The 12,541-nt window shown below is 41.9% G+C and overlaps 1 protein-coding gene across 1 annotated transcript in view; it reads left to right on the forward strand.

The window, feature by feature from the left end:
* The window catches only part of SLIT3 (slit guidance ligand 3), a 761,836-nt gene that overhangs the window by 194,583 nt on the left and 554,712 nt on the right, over positions 1–12,541 (forward strand). The window contains exon 4 of the mRNA XM_075856411.1: positions 1,222–1,293. Within this exon, the coding sequence (XP_075712526.1) occupies positions 1,222–1,293 (72 nt within the window). The remainder of the gene's footprint in view (positions 1–1,221; positions 1,294–12,541) is intronic.

The raw sequence follows: 12,541 nt of genomic DNA on the forward strand, positions 1-12,541 counted from the left end.
CTGTGTGTACGAGAAACACTTCCCACCCAAGGTGTAACTGTATGTCATAGAACATGTAGGGGATAAATAACTTAAAAGTGTGCAAATCACCACTGCAGTCCTACATGAGTCCTAAAAAGTTACCACTATGCTTTTGATGCATTATTTCATGAAATGAAGGGGTCTAAAATATGACAAGTTAGCAACTCGTTTTTGGTGCAGAGTCTGAAACTGGCAGAACTGATTGGACCGTGCCTGTGTGGAACACACCCTATTTACAAAGAGAATGGTAATAACCACCTTACTTAGTCATGCTGTACATTTCCAGGAAGAATGACAGGGAAACCACACAATGCAAAGTTCTAAGGCTGTGTTCACACGGAGTTTGCACAGTGGTTTGACAAAAACTCGTCAAAACACTCGTCGAGGCGTTTTTTTCCTCTTTCTGACTGATTGAAAAGGGGTTTTGGAGGCGGAATCCGCCTCAGGATGGGTCATGATGCTTCTTTTTACCGCGACCCGTTTTTTTTACTCGCGGTAATAAAACTCGTCCAACTCCCATTGAAATCAATGGGAGGCATTTTCGGGCGGTTTTTGAGGAGTTTTGCGGCGCGGTTTCCGCGTCCAAAAACTCGTCAAAAAAACTCTGTGTGAACAGGGCCTAAGGATTGATGCCCCACAATTGTTACCTCATGTGGAATGCGAGTATTTACTAAAACAGATATGTTAGGAGAGCTGAAAGGTCTGCTGCCTGCAGTTTGGACTGAATTATATATAACCTTGACAACGAATAGGGAGAAACCTAGTGGGGGGGGGGGCAGAAAGAGAGGAAAGTATAAGTGCCAGAAGCTTTTAGGCTTGGATACAAGGTGGCTCCTGCTTCCATACTGATGACATTGGTGCTGCAACATAGGCAGCCTACATAGCTACCACTGCAGTCTTATTGCCGATCAGTGGCATAATTGATAGTACTCTAGCTGGGTTTGTCATAAAAATAAATTTTAACTTGTGCATGCTGTATTTTATTTATTTCGTTTTTATTTTATTTTTGGTTTTAGACTGTTCGTACTGGCATAATGGTTATGTCCTTTTAGGTTTCTATCACCACTGAGGGGCAGAATAGCGTAGTATTAGAAATAAAAGAAACCTACTGGAAACCTAACAGATCCCATTATACAGTACGTCAACTAGTGGTATGAAAAATTGGATTGATAATATTTTTCTTTTTTCATCTTGTTCCAGGCGCCTCAATAAGAATAGGTTGCAAGTCCTTCCTGAACTGCTGTTCCAAAATACTGTAAAACTGACAAGACTGTAAGTAGTTTCTGGCTTTATGTCTACGTAATATCTTTATTTTGGTTTTATCATTGTTATTGTTGTCATGATATTGGTCCATGAAATATTTGCACGAAGATACAATTTTGCGGATATGAGCAATATTGCCCATAAGAATATTTCAAGAATAATTGTTTAGAGTACCATCTATTTTCCCTTGTTTTTTAGTACCAAAAGTTGAAATGGCCCAAATTAAAGGGCTTTTCCACAAACCGACTTTAATGACAAATCCTAGTGTACCTGGTAGAGAAGTGGTTGTACCTGAGCGGTCATTCTCCATTAAAGTCTGTGGGAGATATGGAAATAACCGTAAGGGTATATTTACACACACCAGATTTGTTTCTGAAATTTCTGCAACTGTCCCATTCATCTGAATAGAGCTTGCAGGAGCGCATGCACATGCTGAAACAACTCCAGCCTGATGAACATACCCTAAAAGTCCTTAGTCAGAAACCCCCCTTCAGTCAGTTGTCCTTCATGGTTTCCTTAGCACAGTGATAAAAAAAATATTACCTTGTATATTATATCATGGGGTAATATAATATGTAGAGAATTGGTGTGAAAAAAATATACTCACCTATTTTTGTTGTGTCTGACTCTGTTCAAATTTGAACGTATGAACACTAGAGTTGCTGCCAAGCTTCCCCGGCCTGGATACACAGTGGTGAGAAAATAGGACACAATGGGTATGACTGTTGTGGAATCAACCTGATAAACGGGTTAGTACAACCCTAAAAAGCGTATTGTTAAAACTAGAATAAAGAATCATTCTACAAAAGGATTTCTAATTTTTCAAGCAGCGCTGGCAACAATCCCCATTTTCTTCTCTTTTATCTTACTTTATGAGTTCTGGCAGCATTTAAACAGTTTTTTACATGAAAATACTGAATCAAAATAGAAATTTGTATATCCCCAAGTTAAGCATCTCCACCTCCATCCTATGCACATAGTGTACCATCAGAGACCTGAAAATTCCACTTTAACTGGTTGACGACGCATGACTTGTATGCTCAACATAAGCGGCAGGACATTGCTGCATCACGACGAGCATATACATCATGATGATGCCGCAGCTTCGCTTTGACGGTACAACTCCTGGGTCTACGGGGAAGGCTCCCCTTACAGAGTGAAGTTCTCCTGGGGTGATACCCCTCCTACACCTTGTGTTCCACGGCCCAGGACTTTTGTGCCTGGCCTGGGAACTGCATCCCCGGCCTGGATTAATTACAGTGGCTGGACGCAGGCTACTTCCATCCGGACCGGAATCTTCCATCTCCCCCAGAGCACCGACCACACCTCTAATCACCAACCCAGGATTATGGGGTGGTGTGCCCGGCCTGCCAACCTCAGGAAGGACCCGAACGCCCATTTCAAGGCGGCTTACACTGGTCGCGGCCGCCATTTTGGATTTATCCAGGCAGTCCTTCCCTGTACCATCTGCGGACAGACACCCTGGGACTCCATATCACCACTGGTGAGTCCCCTCCTTGGAGGCATCCTCCCCTCTGCTCACAAGCCCTGTTGCCATTAGGGCTCACTGGGTAGGAACTCTCCAACCCCGCAGGCCTCCACCTACTGCAGGTGTTCTGCCTGAGAGCTCACTGGGACGGTACCACTGAACCCCTGTTATACTGTTTTGATAGTCTGCTACATCCTGTACACTTCTCCTGTGCTGTCGACCAGATGGCATCTGTTGCCAAGATTCCGCGCCAACCCTGTTTGTGGGTCACCTGCAAATGCACTGTTTATTTTGCCGACTACTACAACGGGTCCCTCTGCACGATGAAGACCCCCTTGGGTCCCTTCTCCACGTTCACCCTCTTGTAATGTAACACTCTAATATTGTCTGGGTGCTGAATCCCCTCCGAGGGGTCTAAATACGCATTGGTGCTCCATACACCTGTACTCACAGCTACTTAACTCCCAGTCATGGCACCTACGAAATCCCAAACCAAATCTGCCGCTAAGCTGGACCAGTTTCGCAGAGCAAACACCTTAGCGACTACAACGCCTTCTTCACAGCGCCTTCCTCCTTCCTGAGCGCTGACCAAACCCTGGTGGATCCAGACCAGCCGGCCTCCGCTGTGTTGGACTGTAATCCTGACACATTGAACGTACTGGTGGCCCTTCATACATGTCAAACCACCCTCCTCACACGAATTGAGGAGATTAAGGTAGATATTTCTCTTCTACGCCTGGATGCACAGCACACCAGAGAGGGTAACGGAGGTGGAAAATAGAGTCAGTACTCTGGAAGACCAAGCCCCGCCAATCTCTAGATGTCTTGGAGACATTAGGCTTGCCAGAGGGTTTGGAATGTTCCTCTCCTGAATCATTCTTGGAAAATCTGCTCACTACCACCTTCGGCAGGGAGAAATTCTCTGTTATGTTTGCAGTGGAGAGGGCACACCGTATTCTGTCCAAACTTCCACCTCCGGGAGCTCCACCACGCACGTTTATTGCTATACTCCTCAACTACCGGGACAGGGACACTATCCTTAAACTTACAAGAGAGCGAGGATCAATTCCGTATACTAACTCACGGATCTCAGTTTACCATGACTTTTCCATTGAGGTCTAGAAGAAAAGCACTTTGTTCTTCACTGCCAAGAAAAAGCTTAAAGAGGCTCTGTCACCAGATTGTCAAATCCCTATCTCCTATTGCATGTGATCGGCGCTGCAATGTAGATGACAGTAACGTTTTTCTTTTTTTTTTAAAACGATAATTTTTGGCTAAGTTATGAGCAATTTTATATTTATGCAAATGAGCCTTTCTAATGGACAACTGGGCGTGTTTTCTCTTATTTCCAACTGGGCGTGTATTGTGTTTTTAGCAACTGCTACTTCTTTCACTGCACAATCACACTGTGCTGTGGATCATGCTGGGCTGGAACAATGAGAAGTGTAGGACACTGATTAGTCACTGATTGGTCAGCGTCATACACTCCTCTGTACAACACCCAGTTTGTAAAAAGTAAAAACACGCCCAGTTGTCCATTGAGAAACTCATTAGCATAAATCTAAACTAGCTCATAACTTGCTCAAAAATGATAGTTTTTCAAAATAAAAACCACTGCTGTTATCTACATTACAGCGCCAATCAGATTATGTAGGAGATAGGGCACTTATAATCTGGTGACAGAGCCTCTTTAAGGAACTCGATCTCAAATACGCAATGATGTACCCTGCACGGCTGAATGTTCCTGTTGGATGGCAGATTGCATTTCTTCACCACTCCCCAGGAAATCCTCAACTGGCATGAAACTCGTCCTTGTGGTCAAGCTGGTTCTCCTCTTCTACCGGATGTCTAAGTACTGATATTTGTAGCTGTGTATCTCTACTGTCCCACGGCTCCAAGCTTCTAGAATACTTCTAGTCTCATTCTGTGATGGAACTGTGGATCATTCGTTCACCGTATGGACACCTTCATCCTTCAGTATCCTTTTTCGGCTGGGGGAGGCTGCGCCCTTGCACCCTCCTTTCATATGCTATTTGATAGTTACTGTTTGTAATTTGTACTTCTGTTCCTACAATTACTTTGGTTTCAGGGATCCAAGACTTCATGCCTGCGTTCATGATAGTAGGGTGGGGGGGGGGGCAGGATTAGTTTCCACCTGTATTTTCTACATGTTTGTTTCCACAATGCAAATCACGCTTCTAATTTCTCCAGGTCTCCGTTCTATTATGCTGCTCATATACTGGTCTGTCCTGATCGGTTGGGCCTAGGTTTGCACTTTTACCCTTTACCATGTTTTCTGACTTAGTTTCCTTTTTAACGTGGAATGTAAGGGGTCTTAACGACCGCATTAAGAGGGCCCTGGTATTTCAGTATTTACAAAAGCATGACCGTGATATTATATACCTTCAGGAGACCCACATGATGGATGACAAACTCTGTCTTCTAAATAGACCCTGGATTGGTTGGTCATTCCATTCCACATTCACTAATTTGTTCTGATACATTGTCGTCTTTATCATTTCCTTTATTTTCCCTTGCCATAATTAATTCCATCTTGTCGTTTGTAACCAGTCACCCGTCTGTGCCTAGTATCTGGCTGGGTGATTTTAATTCTACCTGGGATAAGCATTTGGACAAGTTCCTCTGTCCTGGCCAAGATCCTGTATCTCCCGCTCCTTCCTCCCTCCAGTCTCTCCTTTTAGGGTATGTTCACACGAGGGCGTCCGTAACGGCTGAAATTACGGGGATGTTTCAGCCTGAAAACATCCCCGTAATTTCAGCCGTAACGGCATGTGCAGGCGCTTGAACGCCGCGTCAATTACGGACTTAATTGGCGCTGCTATTCATTGAAGTCAATGAATAACGGCTCCAATTACGGCCAAAGAAGTGACAGGTCACTTCTTTGACGCGGGCATCTATTTACGCGCCGTCATTTGACAGCGGCGCGTAAATTACGCCTCGTGTGAACAGACAAACGTCTGCCCATTGCTTTCAATGGGCAGATGTTTGTCAGCGCTATTGAGGCGCTATTTTCAGACGTAATTCGGGGCAAAAACGCCCGAATTACGTCCGTAAATAGGCCGTGTGAACATACCCATAGAGTTCAATATTACAGATGCCTGGAGAACTATATATACGCTTACCCGACAATATTCTTCCTGCACTTTGCTTAGATGTTACATTATTATTAGTACTACTTTTGTTCCTTTAGCACAATATTAGGATTTGGAGTCCGCCATTTTTTTTATTTATGCAGTATTTTGTTACTTTCAAAATAATGGATAATGTACAATCTTTGTTTTAGTTATTATAGAAAATATTTCTACCTCAAGTGATTGTGTCTTAGTATCCTTAATTATTATATCACTGTATTATAGTTATTATAAAAATAATAACTTTATTTGCGTAAACTGTAATAGTCCTTTATGTGATTTTAATGGTTATTTAATCTTTGATTAAAAGGTATTCCAATTGATTTCTAGTGATCAAATGCCATTAGACTGACAATAATGTTTCATTTATTGGGTCTTAATGGACAGCAAGAATGGTTCAGGAACAAGCTATTAATGAACATTTTTAGTATTCGCCTTCAGAACTTCAGCAGTGAGCACAACTCTTGTGGGTACACGACAAGCTACACCACCTGAGTTGGAACGTTTAATTGAACAGAATAGTGACTTCATTACAGTTAGAAACTATTTGAGAGATTTGTTTCAATTTCTTTGCATTAGGAGAAAACCAGCTTGTATTAAAGTTAAACCTTTCCATGCCTTATGGTTGGCTCAGCTTCGTTTTACTGTGTGAGATCCAGACCACCTTGCATCTGACTTGGGGCATTCTGGCTTTATTGCGGACTGCCTTTTTTCTGAATTCAGGTCTAGTGAGTTTTAGGCATGTTGCCACAGACACAAGCCAACACTAGTTTAATGCCCTCAAAGCAGCATCCTGCACTGGTGTTTTTGTGAGTAACAATCTGTGTTCAAACTAGTCCATTAACTCATTCAATAACTAGAGGTAATTCTCTCAACTTTTTTTTTTTTGTTATACTGGCATGTTTATGTTTTTCCATACCAGTAGCTGTTTCTCTTATAAAACACTTCATGTTATTTAAGTATTGGGCCCTAATTCAGTGTTCATACATGACTAATATTACTGATACAGTTGATGTAGTCGTGGATGACTTGTATTCCTCTATTCATGAGAAATTACACTAAACAGAGGTAATGCAGGTAAGGCTTCGTTCAAATCTGATCTAGGGCTCTGTTCCGACGTTACGTCTGAGTTTCCGTCGGAACGGAGCCCTGACAGACACAAACGGAAACCATAGGTTGATTTCAATGGTGACGGATCCGGTGCCAATGGTTTCCGTTTGTCTCCGTTGTGCAAGGGTTTCCGACGTTTTGGTGGAATCAATAGCGTAGTCACTGAAAGGCTGTACAAGGGGAGAAGTCACTGTAACCGACTCTCTTCTTTTTTCCTGCGCTCACTTGCCGCTTTCCCTCCGACCCCTACTCACAAGCACCCTAAATATTGTGCCTTTGATCCTGGTATTATTTGAAATCTAAGATTCTGGGCTTTAAAATAATACCAAGAGCTAAGCTCTAGCTCGTATATTCTAACTGCGGCAATTACATATGTCCTTTGCATCAGTAGATCTGAAAGTGAAGAGAGGGAAGCAGATTACTATATTAATATAGCCATTTGTCATTTATAGAGAACAAGTGGCCTGGCGGATTTCTCAGTCACAGTAGGCAAAAGTAGATGCCTTAAAGAGGCTCGGTCACCACATTATAAGTGCCCCATCTTGTACATAATGTGATTGGCGCTGTAATGTAGATTACAGCAGTGGTTTTTATTTAGAAAAACTATCAATTTTCACCAAGTTATGACCTATTTTAGCTTTATTCTAATGACTTTCTTAAAAGACAACTGGGTGTGTTTATACTTTTTGGCCAAGTGGGCGTTGTGGAGAGAAGTGTATGACGCTGACCAATCAGCGTCATGCACTTCTCCCCATTAATTTACTCTGCACATAGTGATCCTGCGTTGTTCTTTATGTGCATCACATACACACACATTAACATTACTGAAGTGTCTTGACAGTAAATAGACATCGCATCCAACCAGGACAGGATGTCTATTTACATTCCCGACACTTCGGTAACGTTTGTGTGTGACTTACAGCACAGCAAGTGTAATCTCGCGAGATCACGCTGTAAATGACAGCACAGCATGATCTTTGTGCTGTGTGAGTAAGTCACACACAAACGTTACCGACATGTCAGGATTGTGAATAGACATGCCGTCATGGCTGGAAGTGATGTCTATTTACTGTCAAGACACTTCAGTAACATTAATGTGTGTGTATGTGATGCACATAGTGAACAACGCTGGATCAGTATGTGCAGTGTAAATGAATGGGGAGTAGTGTATGACGCTGATTGGTCAGCGTCATACACTTCTCTCCACAACGCCCACTTGGTCAAAAGTAAAAACAGGCCCAGTTGTCTTTTAAGAAAGTTATTAGCATAAAGCTAAAATAGGTCATAACTTGGTGAAAATAGATCATGAATAATGAATAGACCTGAGAGTGAGTCCATCACCTTCAGGTCATTGGTTATGTCTAATTAGACAGTCTGATAATAACAGTCATTAGCATCCGATGTTTGCTCTTAAATCTTTAAAAGGTCATTCCAGTCAAAAAAAACAAAAAAAAACTGCTTTTGGTCAGAGCCCTGGAACTCTACAAGCCCACAAAGTTTTGTTTAACTCAATGGTGCCATTACAGAGATCCCCTGCCATAACAATAGAGCAGTTCTGTCCAAACCCGCTTTAGAGTCTGTATAATAAATATACCCAAACAGAATAACATAATTTTATAATGATAACTACTCCCCTGCAGCACACTAATAGGCCACTATTCATGATGGGGCCTATTATTTTATTTTCCTAGCCTGGGAGGGGCTTAGTTGTGTTCCCCCACCCACTGATATCTATGTAATAAGAGGTAACTCAATGTCATGGAGATAGCAGCTACTTGTCGACACAATGTAGAAAATATTCAGTAGTAGTAAAAAACAGGAAGCCTTTGCAATATAAAAGTGAGGAACACATATGTACTGGCTGATTTTTCATTTTTGACTAGTGTGACCTTTTAAGGTGAACTTAAAGGAGTTTTCCGAAATGTTTCAAAAATTGTCCAAGGTAGGAAGGATGCAGAAAAAAAAGCCATTACTCACCACAAGGATCCCAATCATTCCAGCGCTCCGTTCCTCCCCGTTGCTGTTTATTGACATAGCTGCAGCAATGACGTGCCAGTATACCCACGCGATTGCTGCAGCCAGGCACTGGCCTAAGCGGTGATCCTGTGCCATATACCCACTGAGATCAGTGATTGGCCGCTGTGATTATGTGGGTATACAAGCACATCATCGCTGCAGCTATGTCAATACACAGCAGTGGGAAGGACGGGAAGCGACGGCGCTAGAGAGACGGGGATCTGTAAGGTGAGCAATGGCTTTTTTTTATTTTATTTTTTTGCATCCCTCCTACCGTGGCCAATTTTTTAAATAACTCAGAAAACCCCTTTAAAGGAATGGAAAGAGATATGTGAAATAATGGGCAAAATATGACTAACATTTTTAAGAATATCGATGGACTTTTTAAGGAGTATTCTAGTTTCAGCAAATAAGGCTTATTCAATATATAATTAAAAGTTGTACTATTTTGCAATATACTTACTGTATAGCTTCCGCTCGGTTTTTTAAGATCTCTGCTTGCTAATAAAATTCATTGTACAGTTATCAGAGCTCTCTCTTGTAATATGCCGAGCACCTGTGTGTCTATCCCATGACCAGGATAGATTTTATCCACTAGTTGTAAACAATGAAAGTTCCTATTAAGTGACTGCAAGCAGATATCTTTGATACAGAAAGTATATTATAAAATTGTATAACTTTTCATTGTACAAAAAATAGCACTTATGTACTGAAACTGGAATACCCCTTTTAATAAGATGCAAGTGAAAGTGTGTGTGCGCATGTATTTATAGTATGGCATTGCTAATGTTGAATTGTATAGATAATATTACAGTCTTAATGTTGTATTTCTTTAATTTGTTCAAAACAAATTATTATTTGCAAGGTAAAAAATAAATATCATAGTTGATATTAACTGATTGCAAACTTAATGAGGATTTGCTGATAAATTGAGTCTAATGAAATTCATATAGTTGGTGTTTTCCTTTTGAGAGACCATACAAAAAAAGGATATGTTCACAGCACGTTTTTTTCTGTCTCCGTTTAACGTATACATCGGGAAAAGCTCCCAACATATATACGTTAAACGAAGGCTGTGACGGATGCCTAACAGTGGCATCCGTTACCCATAAGCTTTAATGGCATCTTTTCAACGTATACAAAACTGACAAACTGAACGCAATCGCAGAAAACACTGATGCAAACTGATACAAAATCATCAGTTTTTCACAGACTCAACTTGGACGAGTCTAATTCCGATATGAGACATATGGAGTGAGGTGTTAAACAAACAATATACCTCTGACTGATGCCTCTGACTGATGCAGTGCCTCAGCTATCCGTCGCCCATAGACTTCCATGGTAAAAAAAAAATACTGTAAACATCACAGAAAACGTATATGGTAAACATATATGGTTTTTGAACACGGTGTCTATGGGCGGCGCATGACTGCCGAATGGCATTCATTGGCGGCATCCATCGGCAATTCGGCGCTCATAGACTCCCATGTTAGAAAAATGTATAAGTTTAATGTATACGTTTATTTTCCTGGATGGCTGTGACCGATGCCATTGTCGTATGCCCTCCATCGGTCATTCAGTACCCATAGAGTCACATTGTCACGATCCGTGGGTATGTGGACCCACTAGTCCGCACCACTGTAGCTGAGTAGCAGCTGGCCAAACAGCAGTCTATGCAAAGGGATGATATCAGGCGTGGCAGATGACATCACACGTGGTGTAAGACAGCAACATGACTCCAACACTCTAAGGCACAGGAACAAATACAGCACATAGATACAGGATACAGGTAGCAGGGCACGGGAACAGGATAACACTAAGGGACCATTTGCTAAGACTAACATGGGTATACACAACAATGCTCAGGCAAGGAGTGAAAGGGCAGAGCCCTTTTTATAGTCCAGGGTGATCATGGGCTAATTGGTAACTTTTTACATGTGTCCCTACGGGACACAGCATATCGGCCAGCACTCACAAGTCCATGGCCGCGGCTGTCGAGGGGTAAGTCGGAACGACGGTCCGCGGCCGTGGGCATTACACCCATGTTATAAAAGCATATACGTTTAACATAAAAAAAAATTTTTGTGGATTATGCGAAATTGTATAACTTCATGCAATTCAAGTAAAAGTAAGGAGTGGACATCTATAAGTATCCCATGTAGAAAAGCTTTCATAGCATAATACGTGAAATGTATAGAAGTAGAGAGCATATTAAGTACAAAATATTCCTCCAGTTGCGGAGCGGTATCTCCTTTAACATCCACTAATTTTAGCCAGAAAGGATTAAGTTTCCATAATTTAGGACCTGATATTGTCCTATGTGGAAACCTTAGGATCAACTTTATAGGGGAATGATCCGACAATGTCCTAGGTAGGTATTCCACATTGGGTATAGAAGAAAGGACAACAGGTTCCCTAGGGCTAAATCTCTCTTAGATATAGATGAGAGAGTAGTAGAGGGTGAAGTAGAGGAGCAGAGAGAATATTGCCTTTCATTAAGGTGAAATTCCCACTGAACATCTACCATGTCCACCTCCCGAGGCAGCAAATCAAAGGGGGCAAAATAGGAATCCTCAGAAACAGGACCTTCCCTACATTTGTCCCAATTCGTATCTAGGATATTATTGAAATCCCCCAAACTAATACAGGGCACGTCCTGGGCAATTGGCAAAAAGGCCAACACCTTTTGAAAAATACAGGCAAAAAAGAGAAGCGGAATATACAGGGAGTAGGTATACGGTTTAAGTAATCAGTAAATGTAATAAAAGGAATACAGTTTAAATAGTATTTTATAGAATAACAAAACAATTAAGTACAATCTCTCATATGCTCATATTGGCGGCCCCCACTATTTACACATTGCTGTAATCTAGTTTTTACACTCACACTTTGGCACAAAGTTCTTTATTGCATTAATTTCTTGGCATGCGTCTTTTATGAACTGAATCATGTTATCAACCGTGCATGGTTTGCTTGAATATACCTCATCTTTGTTAAAGAGGCTCTGTCACCAGATTTTGCAACCCCTATCTGCTATTGCAGCAGATCGGCGCTGCAATGTAGATTACAGTAACGGTTTTATTTTTAAAAAACGAGCATTTTTGGCCAAGTTATGACCATTTTCGTATTTATGCAAATGAGGCTTGCAAAAGTACAACTGGGCGTGTTGAAAAGTAAAAGTACAACTGGGCGTGTATTATGTGCGTACATCGGGGCGTGTTTACTACTTTTACTAGCTGGGCGTTGTGTATAGAAGTGTCATCCACTTCTCTTCACAACGCCCAGCTTCTGGCAGTGCAGATCTGTGACGTCACTCACAGGTCCTGCATCGTGTCGGCACCAGAGGCTACAGTTGATTCTGCAGCAGCATCAGCATTTGCAGGTAAGTAGCTACATCGACTTACCTGCAAACGCCGATGCTGCTGCAGAATCATCTGTAGCCTCTGGTGCCGACACGATGCAGGACCTGTGAGTGACGTCACAGTGCTGC

Source organism: Rhinoderma darwinii, chromosome 3, assembly GCF_050947455.1.
Source record: "Rhinoderma darwinii isolate aRhiDar2 chromosome 3, aRhiDar2.hap1, whole genome shotgun sequence".
In the NCBI taxonomy this organism is placed as follows: domain Eukaryota; kingdom Metazoa; phylum Chordata; class Amphibia; order Anura; family Rhinodermatidae; genus Rhinoderma; species Rhinoderma darwinii.